The sequence below is a fragment of the Aspergillus piperis genome (genome assembly GCF_003184755.1).
Source record: "Aspergillus piperis CBS 112811 unplaced genomic scaffold BO85scaffold_3, whole genome shotgun sequence".
NCBI classification, from domain to species: Eukaryota; Fungi; Ascomycota; class Eurotiomycetes; order Eurotiales; family Aspergillaceae; genus Aspergillus; species Aspergillus piperis.
The window spans coordinates 1239480-1262093 of NW_020291593.1; the positions used below are offsets into that span (position 1 = coordinate 1239480).

At 50.0% G+C, this 22614-nt stretch overlaps 11 protein-coding genes across 11 annotated transcripts; 2 read left to right on the plus strand and 9 right to left on the minus strand.

Annotated features, from left to right (window-relative positions):
* Positions 1-707: 707 nt before the first annotated feature.
* BO85DRAFT_435484 (uncharacterized protein) lies at positions 708-1908 on the minus strand (the record flags this gene model as incomplete). The annotated part of the gene is made up of 3 exons (XM_025658528.1): positions 708-1113; positions 1192-1642; positions 1704-1908. The coding sequence occupies 3 exons, from the start codon at positions 1906-1908 to the stop codon at positions 708-710; spliced, it is 1062 nt and encodes a 353-aa protein (XP_025519106.1).
* A 1604-nt stretch (positions 1909-3512) lies between these two features.
* On the minus strand, positions 3513-4203 carry BO85DRAFT_506772 (uncharacterized protein; the record flags this gene model as incomplete). Its single annotated transcript, XM_025664378.1, has 1 exon — positions 3513-4203. One exon carries the CDS (start codon positions 4201-4203, stop codon positions 3523-3525), a length of 681 nt encoding a protein of 226 aa, XP_025519107.1. The 3' UTR covers positions 3513-3522.
* Positions 4204-4708: 505 nt separating this feature from the next.
* On the minus strand, positions 4709-6273 carry BO85DRAFT_446343 (aminoglycoside phosphotransferase family protein). Its single transcript, XM_025659482.1, has one exon. The coding sequence runs from the start codon at positions 6205-6207 to the stop codon at positions 4897-4899; it is 1311 nt and encodes a 436-aa protein (XP_025519108.1). The 5' UTR covers positions 6208-6273; the 3' UTR covers positions 4709-4896.
* A 335-nt stretch (positions 6274-6608) lies between these two features.
* Positions 6609-8336, minus strand: BO85DRAFT_446344 (WD40 repeat domain-containing protein). Its single transcript, XM_025659483.1, has one exon. It carries the CDS (start codon positions 8183-8185, stop codon positions 6725-6727), a length of 1461 nt encoding a protein of 486 aa, XP_025519109.1. The 5' UTR covers positions 8186-8336; the 3' UTR covers positions 6609-6724.
* A 524-nt stretch (positions 8337-8860) lies between these two features.
* On the minus strand, positions 8861-10156 carry BO85DRAFT_517388 (HIG1 domain-containing protein). Its single transcript, XM_025664906.1, has 2 exons — positions 10000-10156; positions 8861-9937 (listed from the first exon to the last, which is right to left on the minus strand). The coding sequence occupies exons 1-2, from the start codon at positions 10038-10040 to the stop codon at positions 9187-9189; spliced, it is 792 nt and encodes a 263-aa protein (XP_025519110.1). The 5' UTR covers positions 10041-10156; the 3' UTR covers positions 8861-9186.
* Positions 10157-10350: 194 nt separating this feature from the next.
* Positions 10351-12346, minus strand: BO85DRAFT_390915 (transcription factor SPN1). The gene is made up of 4 exons (XM_025656791.1): positions 11498-12346; positions 11362-11444; positions 10836-11314; positions 10351-10778 (listed from the first exon to the last, which is right to left on the minus strand). The coding sequence occupies exons 1-4, from the start codon at positions 12069-12071 to the stop codon at positions 10529-10531; spliced, it is 1386 nt and encodes a 461-aa protein (XP_025519111.1). The 5' UTR covers positions 12072-12346; the 3' UTR covers positions 10351-10528.
* Positions 12347-12521: 175 nt separating this feature from the next.
* On the plus strand, positions 12522-13034 carry BO85DRAFT_517390 (uncharacterized protein). The gene is made up of 4 exons (XM_025664907.1): positions 12522-12565; positions 12619-12650; positions 12737-12803; positions 12858-13034. The coding sequence occupies exons 1-4, from the start codon at positions 12553-12555 to the stop codon at positions 12893-12895; spliced, it is 150 nt and encodes a 49-aa protein (XP_025519112.1). The 5' UTR covers positions 12522-12552; the 3' UTR covers positions 12896-13034.
* Positions 12958-15050, minus strand: BO85DRAFT_390917 (putative nucleoporin). The gene is made up of 4 exons (XM_025656792.1): positions 15000-15050; positions 14080-14901; positions 13371-14026; positions 12958-13318 (listed from the first exon to the last, which is right to left on the minus strand). The coding sequence occupies exons 2-4, from the start codon at positions 14738-14740 to the stop codon at positions 13208-13210; spliced, it is 1428 nt and encodes a 475-aa protein (XP_025519113.1). The 5' UTR covers positions 14741-14901; positions 15000-15050; the 3' UTR covers positions 12958-13207.
* Positions 15051-15262: 212 nt separating this feature from the next.
* On the plus strand, positions 15263-16388 carry BO85DRAFT_446347 (coiled-coil-helix-coiled-coil-helix domain-containing protein). Its single transcript, XM_025659484.1, has 3 exons — positions 15263-15771; positions 15864-15996; positions 16099-16388. The coding sequence occupies exons 1-3, from the start codon at positions 15578-15580 to the stop codon at positions 16195-16197; spliced, it is 426 nt and encodes a 141-aa protein (XP_025519114.1). The 5' UTR covers positions 15263-15577; the 3' UTR covers positions 16198-16388.
* A 66-nt stretch (positions 16389-16454) lies between these two features.
* On the minus strand, positions 16455-18404 carry BO85DRAFT_475322 (uncharacterized protein). Its single transcript, XM_025662714.1, has 2 exons — positions 17950-18404; positions 16455-17877 (listed from the first exon to the last, which is right to left on the minus strand). The coding sequence occupies exons 1-2, from the start codon at positions 18000-18002 to the stop codon at positions 16821-16823; spliced, it is 1110 nt and encodes a 369-aa protein (XP_025519115.1). The 5' UTR covers positions 18003-18404; the 3' UTR covers positions 16455-16820.
* A 657-nt stretch (positions 18405-19061) lies between these two features.
* On the minus strand, positions 19062-20773 carry BO85DRAFT_456771 (putative GABA permease; the record flags this gene model as incomplete). The annotated part of the gene is made up of 3 exons (XM_025661470.1): positions 19062-19965; positions 20027-20587; positions 20670-20773. 3 exons carry the CDS (start codon positions 20771-20773, stop codon positions 19062-19064), a joined length of 1569 nt encoding a protein of 522 aa, XP_025519116.1.
* Between the last annotated feature and the right edge of the window lie 1841 nt (positions 20774-22614).

Genomic DNA, 22614 nt, shown 5'->3' on the forward strand with positions numbered 1-22614 from the left:
CCGACTAGAATAAGTGGAACTTAAGTGGGCTTCGGATAGCCAGTGGAGCTGCACATAGGGATGTTTGTGGAGTACTTTGTGCTCTCTGGTATGTGGGGTGGAGATAGATAACGGCAGGCCAACGATGTGAGGATATTTAAAAAGAACCAATAAGCTGCAGCCACAATAAGCTCGACAGCCTCATCGGATCATACCTGCCCCATTGAGCGAAGGAATAAGTGATATGGCATTTGAGGCCAATCTAGTCAGTCAGCACTAGCAATAAAGCCAAACGGCTGAGTGGTAATGATCCAAACTTAGGCTCTGCTCTAACCACATCAATCAAGCCCTAGTGGCCCGAACAGCCACTAATGATGGCGGCCTCGCGTCAGTGGATTTTTGAGCCGATTTCTGTGTTCTTTGTAGCCTTGTGAATCTTCTTGACGCAAATACGATTGGATCGTTCGTCTAGATCAAGTTGACCAACATCTTCATTTCTTCTTTGGGAAGATATGAACAGCAAGGTGGATAGCGTGTCCCGTCCAGCTCGGTCGGAGGTGGGACTCATCCCACGATGGGTATCTGTAGAGGAAATGGATGCATGCCCTCACATCCGAGGTCTCTCGTTAATAAATATCTCAACTCAAAGATAACATATATTCTTGTCCAATTATTAAGCATTCAAAGATGGCAAATATTTATCGAAGGTAATGCAAGAAAGGTCCAAATCAATGCACCGAAAAGTGATGCTCCACCACAATTTGCCCCGGCTTGATATCCGCACCTGAACGACTGCCCAGGGTCACCATGCGCAAGACATCTTCCTCACTTCTCGATGCCTCCATCCACGGAAACTTCGACTCATTATGCGTGGACCCGAGGCCCGGTCGCAGTTGGCTGGCCCTGTGGCCCGTTCCAGTATGCAGAGATTCGCCCGTCTGGCTGCGCTTCCTGAGAACGCGACGCCAAATAAATTTGGTTAGCGGCCGATAGGTAGGCAAACAGGCTGCTATAAGGTAAATTCCACCTTCGATCTCAGCCCAGATCACCAGCGTCGAGGCCGCCCAGGTTACGTCCCCTTGTACGTCAGTCACGTAAAATTCTCGGAATCGGATGATGGAAGAGACCATGCCACTGTTGTTCGCACGGTGTCAATACCTCTCTCTTTGATAATATGATGACCATAATAGAAGTAAGGGAGTCGCAACTTACACACTGCCCATCAGAAAAGTAACCCAAATACCCAGTTTGAGGCGACTCGAGGCATGCAAATTCCAAACCACCGGCATCGGCAATATCAACATGACGACGTCCGTCAATATGTGCGCGAATCCTCCCCAGCGCAGCCACGCATTGATGTCAATGCAGCTTCCGTGGAACGTCCAGTAGTAACTTAGTGGTCGGCAGGAAACAACACCAGCGATAGTGACCACAAGCCAATTGATGATGATGACTGCTCCGGTGCCGTAGCATATCTTTCGGAGCATCTTATCGGTGAAGATGCTCAGGTATAGGTGCAAAATGGCGAGTTTTGGAGGTACGACGGTAGCGAAGTAGAGAAGCGGAGTGGTGATGAGGAACTTGGTCGCCGTCACTAGCATCTCAGGATCGATCTGGCGGACGATTTCTTGATGCAGGCCGACCCCGCCGAATTTCACAGCAGCTGTCGGGAAGTGCGAGTTAGGTGTATTATCTGACGAGATGGCTAGGATATCACGGCCTACCTATTGTGCAGCTCGCATCGGCAACGCAGAGGATAAGGCCCACAACCATGAGAGCATCATCCCAGCCGAACTTCAGCCGTTCAACAAATTTAGAAGTAAAGCGCAGAACCACGCATACCACTTCCAGGACTATGAACACAATCGAAACGGTGATGATTAGGTGTTGTTTGGATTGATGAAGCCGCTCTTCCGAATACTCGTCCATGCTGGCGAACTTGCGAGACAACAACCACACCTCAGTGGAAGTAAGGGATATTGAAAGCTGAACCTTCAGTGTATGGCACTAACTGAGCGGTAGGAAATATCATGAGAATCGTCGCTCGGTCTTTGAAATCCGGTTAAGTCGCTCTCGTTCATCTTAATATAAGCTCGGCGAGGTCCGTATACTCCACACGGAATAACCATCCCCAACCATTCGAGACATGCGACTCGCAAATAGGGGCTGGAAAATAAAGCAACTCCCCGTAGAAAGCTATAAAGAGAACCCCAAGAACGGGTGGCAAGTGCACTCGGCAAGCATAATGAGAGCGGGTCTCCTACATCTAAACAGAAGTAGGAATGCTGATCTGATCGCTCTGCAGGGCCCAGGCAGCGTTTAGCACCATGGATGGAACGCTAAATTAGCACTTCCGCAGCTTCAGACATACCACATCTTTACTTTGCAGCCTATAGCTAAGCCAATAGGCCTTGGAGTGGGCCAACTCGTCTTTCGGAGAAATCTGATCTCGAACTGCCCAACCGAGGACTAGCGCTAGACTATTGAATCTAGTAAGCCGCAAGAGTAGACAAAGCGTAGTAAGCATAGTCTGTTCAGTCTGGACGTAGAAGATTCCTCCGGTTCCGTTATAATACTATTAGTCAACGTCCACAGTAATGACAGGTATTTTAAGATGATGGGATGCAGACTTCTCAGTTCATTTGGGAGCAAGAACAGAACCCATAGCTTAACGGTAGAGCCTCGTTTGCCAAGGTTGAAGCTCTACTCCCTCAAGCACGGCCAAGATGCTTGTTCTTTGTTTCCATAAAGGGAAACAACACTCAGGAGAGTTATCGGCACTCTCAAACTTTGATCCTGCAGCGCCGAATACAGTCATGCCTGAGTATCCTATATACTTTTGATTACTATTCTAAAGCTATCACCGTCTCTCTGGGTAAACTTTAATTGGCAAACACCGGCACACACTTGAGGTTTACCTTGGAGTATCTACTATCTTTCTACGAATGCGTGGAGGTTAGATAATATGGAATTGCCATTTCCTATTTATATATAGCACAGGGTACCAACTGGTAAGGTCAAAGAATGGAACAGTCATCAGGAAAGTATTACTTTTCATCTTTCCGTAGTGTCAGACCAATCGTGCGAATCAACTATCGAATCCGGCACATGTACTTTTTCTCAATCTACTGCTGTTTGAATGCTCGTGTCCATAGTGAGTACATATTGACATATGCACCACTGTGAACACTTACTAGTATCAGCAAAGCTGCACCAGCAGGTCCTAGCACTTCACAATATAGTTCTCTTTCGATAGTTCGCTGGATAATTGGCATTCGGAATCATGGTTACTTCCCTGTAATCGCTAGGGTTTACTAATGAGGAACCACAAAAAAACACTTTAGGACTTTAAGAAGTAGGGACAGCTATTCACTAAACTTCCACTAATGCTTGGCCTCCAAACATCCAGCCTAACGATACCAACCACAGCACGTTTGCCAGCTGTTGACCACCAATCCTATCTTGACTTCAACGCATGTTACCTATGGACCCATGATCCGGACCTGCCTCGAAAATCTTCCGATCACAACTCACACCGTGCTATCAAGTCCGTCCAACCTCAACATCCAAACCATGAACAGATCCATCCGAAGATTGTCCACCCACGCCCACACCAGCACCCCCACTCTCCCCTTTCACCTCATTAGACTTCGCCGTACCCAACGCCCTAATCTCCTCCCGCAGCGCATCTAGACGCCAAGACACGACTTCATCACTCCCATCATCATAAACAAGATCAAGATCCTCGTAATCAAGATCAAAAGAAACCGCCTCGCCCTTCAAGCGCACTCTCGTTGTCAAAGCAATAGTGGTAGCAATATGCATGACTTCTCTGACACCGACGATAAAACATCCTTCTCTGCGCTTGCCTATATCCCAAACGATGGCATCTTCGTCCTCCCGTAGTGGCAATGTCAGATCGAATATGATCTTAGCGAAAGGGGGCAGTTTCATCATCTCCTGCCTCCATAACTTGGAGAGGGGTTGCAAATCGAGATTTCGTTCTTGAGCCTCAACCATAGAGTTGTAATCACCGATGTGAATGGACGGTGACTGAATGCATAATTCAAGAATGTCGGCTTTTTCGAGCGGGCGTAATAGGGGTAGTCTTGCTTCGCGCAGGGACGGGGGTGGTTTTTGGTTAGGTTGTAGTTCGGATAGATCTTCGCTGATGCAGAATTCGTGGGGGACTGAGGAGAGAGACATGGACTCTACTGCTGGCATTTTTTGAGCTCTTGGTGGGATATGATCAGGGAGTAGTTGAGTTAAGCTGAGGATGTGGTGGGAAGAGTTGGGTAATTTCAATGGGGAAAGCGCGGCTGGTGTTATTTATGTAGCTGAGTATGACTGTATTCACTAACAATCTCGAGTGAAGTATACCGGATACCCTTAACGGGTATTATTCATTACAGCTGCTATTCACTTACCCAGTCCGAATAACAGTGACTTACCGCATGGTACTCTTTAGAAGGCCATCATGAAGTCGCAGCGCCTACTTTGAGACAATCCTGGCAAATACAAGCCTCTTCCCATTATCCCTTAATACTTGAACACACTTTGGGGACATACCAGCAAGCAGCAACCATAAAGACTACACCTAGAGGCTGAGGAAGACGTAAACGCCGAGGTATATTCCCATCCTCTCCAATTCTTCCCCGTAATCATTGGGGAGATAACCCCTTGGCCTTGGCGGAGTCTACGGTCAGTCGAACCAATCTATTCTCATCCCTCCATACGGAAGTGAACATCGTTCTGTCTTATACTATTGGAAATATTCACCGGTAGATATATGGAGCCGATGCTCTTCCCTTTATCACATTAAATTAGACGGATGTGACCTGCTATTCAAAACGTTTACTTTGTACGCCAAGATAAGGGTACATCTAGTCAAGACTTGATCCTAAGTCGCGACGTGACTTATGTAGTCCGTAAATGTATATGCCAAAGCCGATCAACCAGCCAACGCACAGGAAAGTTCGACGGTGAAATGCTCTGCGGCAGATACAGATACCAATCATTTTCGTCCACCAGGCTCATAGTACGTGTCAGCGCAGTGCACTCATAATAGAACGGATAGAAGCCACTGTCCTCCCAGTCAATGATTCCAGTGACAATATATTGGCCGCTAGAACCGGGATCCTGCTTCACCATTATATTATCAGTTCGCACATCGCCATGGGTGAACACCGATTCATGTGCCAGTGTTGAGGTGTCATGTTCCAGGAATGAGCGCAGAAGTCCAACATAAGTGGAACTTCCATGATGACGAGCCGAAAATTGTAGATCACTGTACTCTTTTGTTGTTGTAATGCCTTTGAACAGGGCACATTCGTCGACCGTTAGCTCCTTGACTCCCTCTCCACAAGTTCCACCAAGTGTACTAGTACCCTCTTTCTGTCGAATCTGTCTTAGACTGCGAAATATATCATCAAGCTGGTGCTGGATTGAAAGCTTGTTCTCATGTGACAGGTTAGGCCATGCTTGGGTCAAAGTCATGTCGGGAACATATGACATGAATATCACACGAAAAGGGCCAAATGCTACCAGCCCATGGGGCCTCGGAGCAGGAATTTGGGGCGCCCGCTTCTCAAGAAATTGCATGCTAGTGTACTCCGTGTAATCCCTATTCCCATTTATGACCTTGGCAATAACGTTTTCGTTGCACTTAACCACCATGCCTCTTACAGAACTCTGCCAGAGTTGTGGTGAGTTCCAAAGCAGCGTTCGCAAGGATGATACGAGCGATTTCTCATCACCGAGCGAAAATTGATCCGCGTCCGGTCGTGAACATCCTGCAAGCAAAGCAATAACTTCATCGGATAACGGATAAATGACTGTGGCAGTCTCTGCACGGTCGAGGTGACATTCTCTGAACTCAGGCGCCTTCACCTCAGGCTCTTGTTTCTCCTTTAACGCGGCTTTCGCTCCAAGCGCCATTGTAATTCGGCGAGTATAGTTCTTCGGGAAGTTTGATAGCAGGTTGGCTTCCGGGTCACGTCGCAGGTCGTCTTGAAGGCCGCTTAATACACGGCGATTGATAAGCCCGGCATAAGACAGCTGACTGTCAAGGACTTTTTGATGTTCACGGAGGTAAGCCTCAGAGAACATTGACATCAAGTCCGCCGCTGGGTCCTTCTCCAGAATGGCCTGAAACTCGAGCATCAACTCCCTGTTCCAGTGTGCCGCGTCAGGATGGGATAGTGAGACTGGCGCTGGTACACTGCCCATTTTGTCTGAATGTAACCAAGTGCTGCTCATAAGTAATGAAGTCGCAAAGAAGACAGAGGAACTGGGTCAGGGAGCTTGATATAGCGAGGGACGTAGGCGCGGCCTGTGCGAACAGGCTCCGACGAAGTTTCCATCCAAAGCGGCCACGTGCCCGGCTCGGGCATCCATATAATGCCATACAAGAGACAACTTCAAAGTTCTACAGACTGTGATGTCTACTAATGATGATCTTGGTCCTAATATGTTTATTTTTCCACGACTTGACTTGACCTATGCTGTGCCTGTAGTAGTCAGTCCGCATGCAGTAGTATAATTAGTACCAAAGTGGCCGAAGGAGCTTAGTTGCTCAGGGCAGATTCCGCCATAATGTCTACCAGAACCTACAGCTTACCCATATGAGAGAAGGCTAACTGGTAACAGTGTCTTGGTATCCACGCAGGTTAAAGTACAGTACTATTTCTGTCGCAAGTATTCCGAATGAATATCCTCCCACAATGCCTCATACAAAACATCATATCTACAGATTCCACAATCTCAAAATCCCATCCGCGTCCGGAACGACCAGCAGCTGAGCATCACCCGAAACAGCCATCCTTCCCTCAGGGCTGGTGTCAATTTTATCCCCCGCACCTCTCGTAAACTGCTGCTTGAGATTACTTTGGAAATCATACGTCTCCACCGTCCCCTCCCGGGTCCGGAACACCAACTTTCTTCCCCCGTCAACGAACTGCACGCTTTGAATCCCTGCAAAGCTCCGCATCAAGGAATTCTCAAATGCCAGACGCCATTGCATCTGTTCCTCGCCGGTCAACGGATCCCAAAGACGCACTGTGCCGCTGTCCCCTCCTGCTGCAATCACCGTACCGTCAGGGCTCCAAGCTAGGGTGCGTGCCCAGTGGCGGAATCCGTCGAACCGAGAGACGGACTGTCCTGTTTGAAGGTCGTAGACATGGATATGAGTTCTGGGGCTTCCCTGGCTGACAGCGAGGTACTTGCTATCGGGAGAGAAGGCGCCGCTCCAGAGCTGACAGTCCCCGAAACCAAACACGTGGACACAGTCTCCGGAGTCGGCATTCCAAACTCGCGCAGTGCCGTCCCATGCGATGGACGCACCTAGAGTATTGTCTGGGCTCATCCCGGCCCACATGATAGAGTCTGTGTGGCCGAGCAGTCGGTGTCGAAGAGACCGGCTCTGCATGTCCCAGAGATTAACACATGGAAGGAGAGCAGGGTCACGAAGTCCGTGCTGGGTTGTTTCATTCTGACCGAGATAGATCATAGTCTTGCCATCTGGGCTGAATGTGGGGCTACCGAAGGAGGCCAATTCGCCTTGAAGACGGAGTTTGCTTTCTTGTTCGTGTAGACTGACGGCATTTAGGAGGGCCTTTTTCATGGCCTGTTCAATGGCCCCCATGGCTTTCTCGTCACGTTTCCAGCCGTAGTTGGACACTAGGTCTGATACAAGGGGCTGTAGAGTTCTGCTCGTGAGGGTGTCGACGTCAACTGGCCTGTCTTCCTTTTGTCGGAGTCTCCCGCGCTCGTCCAGCTCCCATAGGACGATCACCGCGAAATCATATCCCTCATGGCGGTAACCCTCTCCAGCACTCTCTTCGAGATGCTCGCCTGTTGAAACCAGGACGTACCGGGTGCCTTCTGAACCCGCGGTATTGATAATCTTCGGAGCAAACTCCACCTGCTCCACGGCACACGTATGTCCTCTCAACACATCAACACGTTCCTGCGTCTCTGCATTGAAGATATGGATCTCCCTGTCAATACCCACAGCAATGATCTTACTGTCAGGACTGAGAGCAAGCGCGTTTGCCTTCCCCTCTAGCTGAATTCTTGCTGTTTCCTGACCCCAATATTTGGGGTACCCAGGCGCCCAGGCGGCGGGCTCCCCAGTGGGAGAGCAGAAGTCATGCTCAAGGGCATAGACGTAGTTTTGGAAGAACGTGCTTTGGTTCATGCACCTCATTTTCCCAGGCAACGATAGTGGATGTGGAGATTGGTATCTGTCTTTGGAGGGGATGGAAAAGCTTTATAGTCAGCAAGAGAAATCCAGTGAGGTAGAGTGAACTGAGTCGGTGAATGAATGAACACGAGGCTGTGCTAGTAGCTTTAGATAAGACTGTAGCATTGCGAAAGCCTTGTGAGCCTCACGGCAACTAATTAGCTAGTTACACTCCACCAGGGAATAGGATATTTCCGAGCAATGCCACATTCTGTGTAACCAATGAGACATTGGGGTCTGGAGGCCATGACAGCTGGGCGAGTGAGTCAGTCTATAGTTCAATTGGGGGCTGCAGGCAACAAGCAATTCTGGATCTGCAAGCCCCACTTGGAGGCTGATACTATCTATCTACTTATGCATTGATAGCTGGTCAGTGGTCAGGCGGGGCACGTGCAGGACACAAATGGAACACGCTATTAGTACGAGGTGATGGTCCGTGGCATGAATTTGATTATGCATATCTAACTGGATGGTGAATGAAGGTGGTGTTCGATTAGTAACATGTTCTATATTATGGGATTGTGGCGAGGTGGTTATTCATTGATCAGCTCAGCAATCTAGATCTGGAAACTATGTAATCTGAAGGTAATCATACCCAGTAGGATTGGAACTGGACTAAAGGTATAGTGGCAATCATTTACTATGGCCGTACATGAAGCCCCAGTCGGATTAACTGATCGACTTATAGCTCCATAATGCATGTGGGTTGTAGATAAGATCGATATTCAAATATAGACTCAAAGATGTGACATGTACCATTCGCAATCAGTCATAATCACTTTTCATCCAAATCTAGCAAACCAATCCGCCACATTATATCCAGAGTGAAGAGTGTATCCAACCCCATAAAGAAAACTGGCAAAAGTAACAGCAGATGTGAAAAGAACAAATACACCAGTGATCAAGGCCAGCCCAATCACGTCTAGATATATAAACAAGAATCAATCACACTCGCATCAACCATTTTACTCCTTCTTCTCCTCCTTTGCCTCAGCAGCCTCCTTCTTAGGCTCCTCCTTCTCCTCCTTGACCTCCTCAACCTTCTTCTCCTGTCCATTATGAGGATGCAAGTAATCCGACTCGGACAGACTCATCTTCCTCTTCCTCAACCGGTCCTCCTCAGCAGCAACCATATCCTTCCACAGATCACCCGTGTGCTCCTGCTCAGCATTCTTTCTCTCCTCAGCAGCCTGCCTCTCGGCCTTCACCTTATCCTGCAACAAGCCACGACCCTTCCTCTGATCCTGGATCTCGAACGCCGCACTAGCCACCAACACAGCGAGGGTCAAGCCCTGGGCGTAAACTCTGGCCTGGACCAACTTCTGTGATCCACTGAGGTGCTTATTCCGGTTGACCATGGCGAAACTACCAATCATACTAGCCACCCACGTGGCACCGACAATCTTGTACTTCTCGCGGCGGGCCCACTGAAGCGCGCGATCGAGCGTGGACAGCTGCGACAATTCCTCCTGGCGGAGACGCTCCTCGCGGTTCTCGTACCATTGGCGACTGGCGTTGCGCTGGGCTTCGAAGCTGCGGGAGGCGTGGTCGGCGCTGATGATACCCACGAAGGTACCGGAGGAGGTCACGAGGAAGGATTTCATGGGGAGGGTGAGGTTGCGAATGGTTTGGTAGCGCCTGGTGGCGGCGAGAACACCGGCTGCGCCGCCTACCAGACCGATGAGACCACCGATAGTACCGCCCTTAACGACCTCGCTGGAGAATTGCTGGGTTAGTTACTTGGTTCGAAAAGTGGGTGGCGGGGAGGGCGGAAGTACCGGTAGTGGGCATCTTCTTCTTCTTTGGTGAGGATCTTCATTGTGATGGTATTATGTGAAGAAGCCGTATGTAATTGATTGCAATGGAGGTAGATATGTATGTATTAGATGCTTTTTTTGTGGGGGGAGGAGAGAGAATTGAAGAAGGGAAGAAAAGCAGAGGGAGAATGATGCTAGAAATACGTGCAAAGCCCGGGTGACGTACGATCTGGACGCTCGGGGTCTGCGGCGGAGACTCGGACCATCCGGCGTTTGCCCGGGATCCTTGATAGCGTCGCCGAATTGCAACCGTTTTTACTGCTTTGGTTCTACTTTGTAAGCTGCGTCTCGCGCGAGAACGCCCGACCGTTTATCTAGTGCCTTCCCATTCGCTATGGCATGATCCAATAATACACATTCCGCCCTGCGCCGCCTCCCGAAAAATCTACGAAATAAAACCTGACATACATATGAGATCGAAAAAGGAAATAGAACAAAAAAGGTACAGCCAGAAGAATAGAGAATTAATAATTGAAGGAATGAAAATTCTTCAACGACGGGATCCCTTGCTCGCCGCAATCTGCCGTGCCCGCATCTTACGGAAGCGATCCTCGCCGCTCGCTCCCAGAGGTCGCGCAAACTTGCTCTCCTGTACCATCGTCGGTCGCGGCACCACCGTATAACTCGTGTGAGTCATGTCAGCGCGCGCGCGATTCGCCAGACGAGGAGGCAGTAGCTCACGGGCACGAGCCTCTGCAGCAGTGGCCTGTACCGATGGAGTGCGTGTCGTGCTCAGTTTACTGTTCCAGTCAGTGATACATTCGAGGTAGTAGGGTCTGAGTAAGGAATGAACATACGTAGGATCAAAGGCAGCCTCCTGGTATACCCTCTTCGAGTAATCATCGCTGCGCTGGAGGATCGGGCGCGTCCATTCGGCCAGCAGGCGCTCCGCCATGCGCTTGATGCCGGGCTCTGGACGCTTGCTCCGCGTGTAGAAGACAATGACCTTGCCGATACCACTGGCAACCAGAGCCTCTTTGTTGATCGGCAGTTTTCCCAGCGCAGTCATCAGATCCCGCTGAATGTTGTACGCCGGCAGGGAACCATCATCCAAGGGCTCCAGGAAGAACTTGACCGCTTCCAGCAGGTTGATTTCGGGGTCGACCAGACTGTTAACATATTGGTTGCGGTTGAGCAGCGAGACTACCTCAGGAAGCATCTTCAGCTTGTGCATGGCAGGCTTGCCCTCGCGACGGTTGATAGCGTCCATCTGCGCAGCGTGGGTCATGCGCTTGCGCATATCTTCGATTTCAGCATCGGCCATTTGTTCCAGGTCCTGTTGGAGTCAGCCATCACCCAGCGAAGTCATATAAGTGAACATACAATGCCATCGGCCTTTCTGAACCGTCTCTTAGTAGGCTTCTTCAGCGCCTCGTCCATCGCGCGATCAAGAGCTCTCCGCCGTTCTAAACATAGCAATTAGCATCATCTATGCCATCCTCATCAGTAAGAAACATACTCGTAGCCGGATCCAACAACTCCTCTTCCGCAATCTCTGCCTCCTTCTTCTTTCTCCTCCGACTAGCCTTCTCCTCGTCACTCGCGCCTCCGTCCTCCAATTCCCTCATCCTCCGACTCTTCTTCTCGCGACGTCCCTCTCTCTTCCTCTTCGAGCGCTCTTCATCCCCGCCCTCTGTACGCTTCCGCTTATGCCGTCCGATCAGCTTCAAGTTATCCTCGTCAATCGCCAGCTGCGGCCGGTCCTCGATATCGACATTCTCGGGATCGAAGTCCTCGAACTGGGCTTCGTCAACTTCCGAAAGAATGGATTCGTCGTCGGAGATCTTGTCTTCGTCGTCATCGTCATCATTATCGCCACCATTGTCTTGCGCGGCCTCTTCTTCTCCTTGGTCTTGTTCTTGTTCCTGTTGCTCTTCGGCTTCTGGCTCTGCCTCCGCCTCTACCTCCTTAGCGGGTTCTTCATCCGAAACGGCGTCGCCGCCAGGCGTCGGGGGCGCTTCCTGCTGTTGTTCTTGTTCATCGACTTCAGCGGCGGGCTTGAGCTCGGGCTCGGGACTGCGCGGCTCGGACATGATTGTGTCTTGTGAAATGGCAGTTGTGGGGGGGTTGGGTGAATATGTTACTTTCTCCCCTGATGAGGAGTGGTCGGGGTCGGCTAGACCAGGTTTCGTGAAGCGTAGATGGGATAGATCGATTCTCAAGACCTTATTTGCCGTGATTCCACTTCTGTTTGTACACTGTATATGCTTAGGCGAGTTATACCTTAAGCGACGATAAAAGTAAAGAGAAAGGGAAAGAGATGCGAGAGAGAAACAGCGAAAAGAAATGGCAGGTTTAGTAAGTAGTAACACCGAGCAACCGCGCAAGAAGTTGAAGCAAGCAAGACCCAAAGCAAGCAGATTCCGCCTCCGCGGTGGTCTGTGCGCGGCAGAATCGAAACCCATTCATTCATTCATTCATTAACTAGTGAGTTATTCAACCCATTCATCATTTCTTGAACATACATCTATCTATCTCTCCATTGAACTTTTTTGCCCATAAACCGCTATCACAATGTTCGCTCCAGGTGAGATACTTTTTAAATAGATGAAATGCTTGCATTATGCTAATTGTTACCAGGCCAGGAACAGCTCTCCAAGGAGGAGATCAGAGTATTTCACCCAATTCCCTCTTCATCGTCATCATCGACCCCGAGCAGAACATAACATACTGACATTCTATTTTTCTTTCTTTCTAGGCCGGTGAGGTCCAGGCTAACCAGACCATCCGCATGGCTGTCTCCGGTGGTATCCTGCTTTACCTTTGTGAGTTCTTCGCATGCCCCGGAATTCTGTTCTACGAACTAACAATTGATCCAGCTCCCTTCGCCATTGACTTCGTCAAGAAGTTCCTGTAATCGCGTGTCGACTACTTTTGTTTTCCACTTTACAACACACAATGCATACAAGGGATATGAAGGAAGGGCATCGCATAATGTATTATATTGTACATCTCGAGTTGCAGAAATGAATATGAATCTCAAATGACCAGCTGTCACGGTTACTTTTTATGCTCTATTAAACCACGTCTCGTGTGCAAGACGTGCGGATACCAGCTCCTATAAACTCCATGCTCCAAACAGCACAAGCCAAACAACCAGACAGTCCCTCAATTCATGATATGATGGAATCGCAATCAAGCATCAACAGCATCAGCATCAGCACCGGCATCAGTAGTTCACGGCTCCCCCGGGAAGCTTCTGTGCCTCCTCAAAGTCCTTTCTCACTGCTTCGAGTTCCTTCTGCAAGTGTTGGATTTGCGTGTGGTAGTCATCCAATATCTAAGAATTCATTAACATATGTAGTAACCATGACTGGAGGTAAGGAACTTACCTTCTTGGCCGTCTTCATCGTCTGCTCGTCCAGCTCGTCGTCCGCCTGCGCCGCCGCGCTGGGTCCGGCCCGCTCCATCTCCTGCTGTAGACGTCGCGAGTGTTCCCGGATCGCCAGCATGCGCGCCCAGATCTCCTCCGCCCGTCCGTTCAGTGAGGGGTCAAAGACCGACCGCTCCAACTGGCTGAGCTTCTTCTTCAGCTCCTCCTCCGCGTCATCCATGGCGTAACCGCGATTCCGCAGCACTTGCGTCTTGGCCGCAAGTGCCAGACACCGCTTGCTGAGGACGAGGTGTTTCCGGCGGCAGTCGGCGATCTTGACCGAAATCTTCAGATCGTGCCGAGACAGCAGATCCGACAGGCAGTTGTTGATCTCGTGGAGTCGCGTCTGCATCATGGTAAGGAAATCCTTCTGGCGCTGCGCGCGCTTGCCCAACTCGAAAAAGCCCTTGACGAGCACAGGAACATATCCCGAATCGGGCCGCTTCCGCAATGCATCCTCCCATTTTGTGTCATCGTCCTCCGGACCCGGCTGGTAGAAAGGCGCCATTTCTTCGCCGACATTGTTATACAAGTACGCGCGGAAGGGAGAGGAACGGCTGGACGCATCCCACTTATCCTTTACGATCTGAATCTGCATCGGTACGGTGCGGTGGACTACAACCATTAGTACGTCTAATATAAAACATCGAGAATCATTCTCAACATACCTCCGGTAACTGCACGGCCCGGCTCCCACAGACTCGAACCAAGCTGTGCCGTCGACTGACCCATCTGAGTCTGGCCCAATTGGGGCTGCTGCTGTTGCTGCGCCGGTTGCTGTTGCTGCTGCTGTCCTCCTAGTAGAGAACCTCCGAACAAACTCGGTTGTTGCTGCTGTTGTTGAGGCTGCTGCGTCTGACCCAGCCCACCAAACAGACCACCACCCTGCTGCTGCGACGCCTGCGACTGCTGTTGCTGACCGAACAACCCTCCTCCACCTCCTCCAAGGGGTTTCTGCCCGAACAAGCTCCCTCCAGTAGTCTGCTGTTGTTGCTGCTGGGGCTGTTGCGTCTGCCCCAGTCCTCCGAAAAGACCACCACCGGCTGGCTTCTGCTGGGTCGCGGTTTGGCCGAACAGTCCGCCGGATGGCTGCTGAGTCTGCGTGTTTGTGGCGCCGCCGAAGAGACCTCCTCCCGACGGTTGCTGAGTCTGCGTCGCACCTCCGAACAATCCGCCCGTGGTGTTCTGCTGCGTAGTGTTTGTCGTCGAGGTATTTCCGAAGAGACCGCCACCTCCACCGAAGGGACTGGGCTTATTTGCGGTGTTGTTGGCTTGTCCAAAGAGGCCGCCGCCCGTGGACGGGGCCGCAGCTTGACCGAAAAGAGACATTGCGAGTTGCGTTGTGCTTAGGTTGAATGGCGAGGAATATAAGGGGCGATATTGAGAGCAACACGGTAATGGAAGGAACAATTGCAATAAATAAGGTCGGTCACTCCGCAACGAAGGCGCAATAACACCCAATCGAACCCAAGTCGGCAAATACCGATTTTCTATTAAATGTCAACAATGTAAGAATAAGCAGGTGCAATGATGCAACTAGCCCACAACACACAGCCAATTTCGACAAGGGAAGAAAGGGGATACCCACAGACAAGCAGCAGAAATAGAAGCGCAGTGCGCGGCATCAACAACAGCCGGGCAATGCTGGCGTGAATCCATCGGGAAGCTTTGTTTTTCGCACGGTTACGGTCACGTGTGGAGCTCCCTCATGCCTGAGGCAACAAAGAAACCAGCTTCCTATTTATGCCTGATAATTCCGGCGACTAGCAGATTACCTAACCCATCCATCCCAACCAATCAGCAACGAGCAAAAACCACTCCTTCCAAACTCGCAGCTTCACCTTCCACTCGGACCCGGCGAACCATTTCCATCAATTCGATCCCCCTCTCCTCGACTTTTCCCCCCAGATCCGGTCCATTGAGTCCTACGCCCAGCGGTCACCATGGCGTCCAGAGAGCCTCAGTACGTTGAAATCCTGCCAATCCCCCAACCGGCCACTTCCACGGAGTTACCCTTGACTACTACTACACCACCACGACATATAATACGACACATACATATATACATACATACATACTCGCAACGCAATTGAACAATGACCAGCTCTTTCTAACGGAAATGACTGCCCCAGGTTTAACCAGCAGGTGCTGGTCGACACGACCCCCATGCCCGATCACATCCCCAAGGTGGAGGAGATCGGTGCTACGTCGGCGCCGCTGTACAGCGCGGCGTACTTTATCGGAGACCGCTGCAAGCCCTACAACGACGACTTCATGAAGTGCAAGGACGAGTCGAACGGGCGCGGAGAGCTGGACTGTCTGAAGGAGGGTAGAAAGGTGACGCGCTGTGCGGCTAGCGTGTATGTTCCCATGCTTTTGTTCAATTGGTTTTCCAAAGGGCCATTGAGCGATGATACACCGCAGAAGGAATACTGATTCAATGGATCTGCAGAATCAAGGACATCAACACCCACTGCCTGAAGTCGTTCACTGCTCACTGGGAGTGTCTCGAGAACAACAACCACAAGCTCTGGGAGTGCCGTGCGCAGGAGATGAAGCTGAACAGCTGTGTTTTTGAGAAGCTGGTGCGTTTCCTCTTCCATTTACACCCCCATATCGCGCCCTTATATCTATTCCTATTCTTTCCGGGCCATGTCCTGCAGACTAATACTAATTAAATGGTATAGGGCCTGAAGAAGGAAATCCCCGGAACCCCCGAGAACGTCGTCCCCGTGCACTTGCGCCCCAAGCAGATCTACTCCGACTGGCCTGGTCGGCAATATTAAAAGAAATACAAAATGAAATATTTTGAGGGGAGCATATATCATTGTGTTTTTCTTAACTGAACCACTACCACTAACTTAACGTGTCTTTTGTATTCCGGTGTTTTCCTTTTGTTTTTCTCTTCCGTCTCTCTGGTTGACGTCTGTTTGTGTATATATTAGCATCAGGAATGTCATTGATTCCGAGTCAGTCATTAATCTGTTGGTAGATCTTGGCGATTCCTTGTAGACCACTAGTAGTAAGTATAGATAGTATGATTGGTATCAGATGATGATAATGATGCATACACTATAATCCAGGCTCCAGATCTATAGACTGTAAATCACCTAGAATACAAAAAGTGTACAACCAGAACACCGCACAGAAATATGCAGACAGCTAGCCACTGCAATGAAGTATAACACCTCAAAGAGAAGTAGAGAAGTAGACAAGACAACCTCTAATAATCAACCCGACACAATAACATAAGAAATGAATAATAAAAGAGAGAGGTATAGGTATAGGTATAATAAGTAAGTAAGAAAAAGAAAGAGAAGAGAAGAGAAGAAAAAGGTATATATGTATATGTACCAGAAAAAGACAAAAGAAATGAACTGATGGTAATAAAATCGGTGCATAAAGAACCTCACGGGGCCTTATCACCAGACGAAGAAGGTGAAGATGAAGACGTAGGAGACGCGGACACCACCCTCCTAACCCTCCTAAACAGCATCAAGAACACCAACCTCGTCTTCACCTCCGCCCAACCCACCTTCAACTTCTCCTCTAACCTGCGGTCTCCCCGCAGTCTCATCCAGATCAGAAGCATACCGAGCAACGCCAAATCAACCATGATCTGCCGTGCGGCGACCCAAACCAACCACTTTAGCCAGGCCCACAGGCCTGTTCGTCGACGATGAGCTAGCGCTCGCGCTTCCAGTTGTTCTCGCACGGCGGCGATCTCGGCGGTCATGGTCGTCAAGGCCTGCTCGACGGTGCGACGCCAGCGTTTGGAGTCGTCCGGGGGTGGTTGTGGTGGTCGTCGTCGTCTTCGACTTAGGGTAGTATCGTGATCGTAGTCTTCCTCCTGGTGGGAGGGGAAGCTGTACCCTTGTTGTTGTTGATGGTAGTCATGCGATTCGTGACGGTCGTGAGTGTTGTTGTAGTCTTCTTCTTCCTCCAGATGTTCTTCTTCCTCGTCGTTGTCGTCTTCATTCTCGAATAGATTATCCTGCGCTTCCGCGTACACTTCTTCCTCTTCCTCCTCTTCTTCTTCTTCAGGTGGCTCCTCCTCCATCTGTCGTCGAAACCCCGACTCCGCCTGACTAACCGGACTCAACACCCGTAATCTCTCACTCCCTCTCCCTCTAGCCGTGGTAGCAAGTAACTGCTCATACTCCGGACGAGTCAATCTATTACTAGACTGCTGGAACTGCTGCTGTTGCTGCTGCTGGATCCGTGCATGATCCCGTATGGACACCGCTGCCGCCGAAGCCACGGGACTACCGAGGCCCTGAGACGACGACTTAGACGACGAAGACGGGTTGGATTTGATCTGATCCCAGACGAATTCCAATTCCGCGACGAGTTCCCTTGCCTCGGCTGTTTGGGAAGCGTAGTTATGCATGGTATCGATGAGAGTGGAGATGTAGCGTCGTTTGGCTTCTGTGCGGGAGAGGCCTCGTTGGGCGTGCCATGCGTCCCTACATCATCAGTATGATTCATTAGCATACTGATACCGACAGCATATAAAAGAGAAGAATGGGGAGGTATACCATTTCTCACACTCCATAAACACATCCGCGGTATTCCCGACCGGTCGATCCATGACGCCTTCGACATCGCCTTCTACATAACATCAATTAAATCCTTCGTCAGCATATCCCATTCCATTATCATCAACGCAACACAAACTCCCCAGTGGTCAAAAATGAAAAGGAAGGGAGACAAATACCCATGCTTTGTTTATACAAGCCATAAAGCTTCAATCTCTCCGACGCCGGCGGTCTAGCGGTCCCCGTGCGGGGAATGCGTTTCACCGTGTTAAGGGCATGGACGAAGACACGATCTGAACGTCATATCGATCAGCATATTATTTCTCCCCCCCCCCCGATTATATCCATCCCTCCATTTAATGTTATCCAGTGTAGTATGTAAAGTAGGTATAGGTCGGGGGGATCAACGCACCCACTGAATCCGACATGGTGCGAGGAACAAGACGTCGGACGGCTTCAGCAACATGAGAGCAGACGGGGACGGGAGTACGCGCGATGATGGGTCCGCATCAGTGTCTTGCTGTGTCGTGTCTCTGTATTGGAGAGTAGTTTCGTTGTGGTGTGTTGTTTATCGGTGCGACCAAGAGAGTGTGTGTGTGTGTTGAGTGTGTTGGAGTCGGAGCTTCCCCGGATTTCGGCCAAGGGAGAGGAAGAGAGAGTGCGCGCGCAGGACTGGTGATAGTTGGTTCTGGGGGAGAAATAATTGGAATTGGATCTGGTAGGATTCAGCACGCGTGTAGAGCTGGTTGGTCGCGTGGGGATTGTTTGGGAGGGAAGGAGTGTGTGAGGCTGCGAGCTGAGAGATCGGTGGTGTGGTGGTTGTGGTTGATTGCTTGATGGATGATGGGGAGCGATTGAACCGCGGTTGTCGGAGTTTAGTCCCTCTGGCTGCTCAGCCAGCCCAACTTGTGATTGATCGGCTATCTATCGATCTATTAGATGCACCCTACTTCGCGCCATTGCATTCATGCTTTTGACTTATTTTAAAGTGACTTCTTCATGGACAATACTATCATCAAAGATAGCTTTCTTTTTTTTGTAGATGTTAATGTATAAGTATATTCATTATAGCTTCGAACCTAATTATATACAAACAAATCGCTAATAGGCTTTCATTCCTTCCCCTCCTTCTCATGCGCCGCATAAGTATTCTCCGTATCAATGGGTTTCCCCGTCATCACACCGGGCATATCCTCGTCCGCGATTGGTGGCCCTGTGAAATGCTTGCGCGCGTACACCACATACCATAGGACACTGATCGCCGCAAAACCGGCAAACACCACACTCGCGTAGTTCATGCTACTCGCATCCACCGGCAACGAGGTGGGCATGCAGAAGAGCACCACAGCCAGGCAAATCCAGCAGATGGATACGATGTTGATCGCATATCCGAATCGTCCCAGCGAGAAGCTGGATTCCTTGACGGCTTCTCGTCCCCGAAGCACGCAAATGAAAATGGGAAGGCCATACGAAATTGACAAACAAATGGTGGCTACACCCGTAAACGAGTTGAAGGCCGCCGAGGAGCCGAAGTAGATCAGCCCTAACAGGCAATCGACGACAGTGGAGAGGATGATGGCCCACACTGGCACATCTAACTTCTTGTTCACTTTCCTCCAAAGTCGGAAGCCGGGGATGGCTCCGTCACGAGCAAAGGCATACGTGCATCGACTGGCAGCCGTCAATGCGCCAATTCCCGCAAACACCAGGATGCCCAGCACCAGGAACAGCAGCCCGAAGCCTCCGCCAGCGGAGCCGGTGGCTGTCTTGAAGATAAGTCCGATAGGCTGGCCGCTGGCCACAGCCAAAAGGGTCTGCACCGGGGGCAGAACAAACATGATAGGGATCAGATAGACCAGACCTGTGATACCGGCCGCCACCACCGATAGCACAATGGCCTTGGGGACCTCCCGATGCGGGTTTTGCACTTCCTCACACATGGCGGCCACCATGCCGTATCCAGTGAGTGTGTATGCTGCCTGCAGCAGACCAACAAAGAACGCCCAACCAGCAGGCCTACCATCATCAGCACGGGTCCATAAACCAACCCTGGAGGTTAAGAAAGGGGCAGACATACCATCCACTCTGCGAAGCATCATAATGCGCAAAAACAAACTCAGCATCCCGTCTCTCATCCGCCATGGTCAAAAGCGTAATGAGAATAATCACGACACTCCCGGCCGTCCAATAAATGCATACTTTATTGATCAAATCCAACCACTTGGAAAAGAAGATATTCACCAACGCACAGCACCCAATCACCGCCCAAAACATGAGAATGGTCTGCCAAGTGTTGGCGACAAAGTCCTCATTCCAGAGCGAAATGGCACTGAGGATCAACTGCCCTCCAGAGAAGGTGATACTGAGTGTGACGGTCCAATTGCCCACGAGGGTGAGCCAGCCATCGATGAAGGACATGGCGGGGGCCCATTTGCGCGTGGAGAGCATGGCACTCCAGTAGTAGACTCCGCCGGCGGTGGGGTAGACGGCGCAGATCTCGGCGAGCGAGGCGGCAATGGCGATGGAGATGAGGGTGACGACGACCCAGCCCCAGATGACGCTGACGGATTGGCCGTCGGTGAGGGTGATGTAGAGGGTGGTGCTGAGGCCAAAGGGGGCGGCCATAATGGCGAAGGAGCTGTTGATACATTAATTTAGTGAGTGATGTCCGCTTTTCCCTACTAATAAATATATATACTATGCTGGAATGGGAAACATACAGGCCGAGAATACTCATCATACTCAAATTGCGAGGCAATTCACTCTTGTAGCCCATTCTAGCCAACGCCTCATCGGCGTTGGCGTCCATGGAAGGTTGTCGCATGATGGGCAGTCAATTCAGGTAATTGATCAAGAAGTCGTGTGTGTCTTTTCTTTATGAACTGATCAAGAAGTAGGTGTGTATTCCACTAGAATTATCTCTCAGGAATTCAAGTTCTCTTAATTTAGGATAGACATATCGTCATTAAAAAGTAAATCCAGATCCCAAAAGTAAGGGATGGGAGTCGAGTGAAGAAAATAAAACAGGAGAAAAGGAGAGGGAAGAGGAGGGAAACACGAGCAGGATAAATGAAGGGGAATAAGAAGGAACAAGAGAGAAGAAGAGGAACAGCAAAGGCAACTTAACTTTAGTTCCAGTTCCTGAACACAACTGCTGCTTGCTACATCATCCCCCCGCACTTACTTACTTACAACTGATTTAACTCTGTCAATTCCATTAATCCACCCAGGGATATCCACACCCACAAGAGCATAACGACAACGACAACAAGTGCCAGAAAGTGACTCCATCAAATTGCCACTTGCCAATGAGAATCCTCCTCCCCGCGATAAGCTCCCCGACTAAATCTCCTCCGGTGTCGGGCTAGTGGTCGGCGGTCCGAGACCGCGCTGATAAGACATGATTAACAAACAACCCTTTTCTCCCTGTTAGATAGATAGTTAACAAGGCGATGACTTGATCCTATCTTTTATACTTCTTATCAGATTTGTATATAGTATCTTTGGGAAATACTTCATCAATGAAGAAGAAGAAGATATCATCAGTCCCACTTACCTGACTACTTACCTACCACCCATATAACTAACTACATACCTGACTGGGTTCTTAAATGCATCCATGCATACTATTCTCCCCGCAATCTGCACGTTCGGAACCACTACATCCTTTTCTGCAGTGTCGTGTACATCATAAGCTAGGGACTCGTGACACTTAACAAACACGAGGGCGAAACAAAGCTTACTTATTACTTATTTTGTAGCACTGATGCCTCGGAAAGGGAATCCTGCCGGATAAGTTGGACTGACTGGGTCATAGCCTCCGCGCGGTTCTCCTCTCCTTCTCCTGTGGGTGGGGAGGGGGAAGTCTCCGTCACATCCGCTCGCTCCTCACTTTTGCGAACCATGGTGCTGAACTGCCTGGTTCGTGGGGTAACAGGGTGGGTGCCGGATCTGGGTCTGTCTACGAGGGATTACTACTGCCTAAATTGACTACATCTAATCTTAAATAGTACTGGTAGTAAGTAGTAAAAATACTGTAGGGCATATTTGGAAGGCGAGGATATATCTACTTCAGTTATAGATTATATATACATATATATAGCACTCTTCCTCGGGTCAAATAATAGTATGATTTCTAGCGATTTCGGAGTTTCACAACTATCCATTCCAACGTACATCACGGCTGGTGTCTTGTCACTACTTATTAAGTAGATGACGGCTGCCACATCCATTGCCACCCCCACACCAGCAACACTCGAGCCTCATGTCGGACTCCAGTGCTCAAACAGGGCATCAGGCAAGGATGAGCGCCACGGAATAAAGATAGAGAAAATGCGGGGGAGAAAGCGGGCAGGAGGGGGAGGGGATAACAAACACATCAGCTCGACCGAGAGGGTAAGATCCGAACGAATAGGAAAACACAGGGGAAGGGCATGTAGGTGGGGGGTATCAAACAGGGGGAAAGTGGTTCACTATAACAGAGACAAGTCCATCATCTTCGCAGGAGAAAAATCCATTGATATCGAAATGGAAGTTTTTGTGTTTGTCTTTCGTGATTTTCTTTTTTTGTGTGTGTGACATGTCTAGTGTACGTGCGGACCAGAAGTAGAGGGGCGAAAGTAGGCCCCAATATCTCTCCAACAGATAGAGGTAAAGTAGGGAGAG

What these genes read in the sequence shown, in the direction of transcription:
- BO85DRAFT_446343 (XM_025659482.1), bottom strand. Translation starts at nt 6,207, where the DNA reads ATGGGCAGTGTACCAGCGCCAGTCTCACTATCCCATCCTGACGCGGCA.
- BO85DRAFT_446344 (XM_025659483.1), bottom strand. Translation starts at nt 8,185, where the DNA reads ATGAGGTGCATGAACCAAAGCACGTTCTTCCAAAACTACGTCTATGCC.
- BO85DRAFT_517388 (XM_025664906.1), bottom strand. Translation starts at nt 10,040, where the DNA reads ATGAAGATCCTCACCAAAGAAGAAGAAGATGCCCACTACCG. An exon ending in GAAGAAGATGCCCACTACCG is followed by an intron (nt 9,938 to 9,999) that starts GTACTTCCGCCC and finishes GCAATTCTCCAG; the next exon opens with CGAGGTCGTTAAGGGCGGTA.
- BO85DRAFT_390915 (XM_025656791.1), bottom strand. Translation starts at nt 12,071, where the DNA reads ATGTCCGAGCCGCGCAGTCCCGAGCCCGAGCTCAAGCCCGCCGCTGAA. An exon ending in GTTGTTGGATCCGGCTACGA is followed by an intron (nt 11,445 to 11,497) that starts GTATGTTTCTTA and finishes TGCTATGTTTAG; the next exon opens with AACGGCGGAGAGCTCTTGAT. An exon ending in TCAGAAAGGCCGATGGCATT is followed by an intron (nt 11,315 to 11,361) that starts GTATGTTCACTT and finishes TGACTCCAACAG; the next exon opens with GACCTGGAACAAATGGCCGA.
- BO85DRAFT_517390 (XM_025664907.1), top strand. An exon ending in TCTCCAAGGAGGAGATCAGA is followed by an intron (nt 12,651 to 12,736) that starts GTATTTCACCCA and finishes CTTTCTTTCTAG; the next exon opens with GCCGGTGAGGTCCAGGCTAA. An exon ending in TGGTATCCTGCTTTACCTTT is followed by an intron (nt 12,804 to 12,857) that starts GTGAGTTCTTCG and finishes CAATTGATCCAG; the next exon opens with CTCCCTTCGCCATTGACTTC.
- BO85DRAFT_390917 (XM_025656792.1), bottom strand. Translation starts at nt 14,740, where the DNA reads ATGTCTCTTTTCGGTCAAGCTGCGGCCCCGTCCACGGGCGGCGGCCTC. An exon ending in GGGCCGTGCAGTTACCGGAG is followed by an intron (nt 14,027 to 14,079) that starts GTATGTTGAGAA and finishes TAATGGTTGTAG; the next exon opens with TCCACCGCACCGTACCGATG. An exon ending in CGATGAAGACGGCCAAGAAG is followed by an intron (nt 13,319 to 13,370) that starts GTAAGTTCCTTA and finishes ATGAATTCTTAG; the next exon opens with ATATTGGATGACTACCACAC.
- BO85DRAFT_446347 (XM_025659484.1), top strand. Translation starts at nt 15,578, where the DNA reads ATGCCCGATCACATCCCCAAGGTGGAGGAGATCGGTGCTACGTCGGCG. An exon ending in ACGCGCTGTGCGGCTAGCGT is followed by an intron (nt 15,772 to 15,863) that starts GTATGTTCCCAT and finishes ATGGATCTGCAG; the next exon opens with AATCAAGGACATCAACACCC. An exon ending in GCTGTGTTTTTGAGAAGCTG is followed by an intron (nt 15,997 to 16,098) that starts GTGCGTTTCCTC and finishes TAAATGGTATAG; the next exon opens with GGCCTGAAGAAGGAAATCCC.
- BO85DRAFT_475322 (XM_025662714.1), bottom strand. Translation starts at nt 18,002, where the DNA reads ATGGATCGACCGGTCGGGAATACCGCGGATGTGTTTATGGAGTGTGAG. An exon ending in TTTATGGAGTGTGAGAAATG is followed by an intron (nt 17,878 to 17,949) that starts GTATACCTCCCC and finishes CTGATGATGTAG; the next exon opens with GGACGCATGGCACGCCCAAC.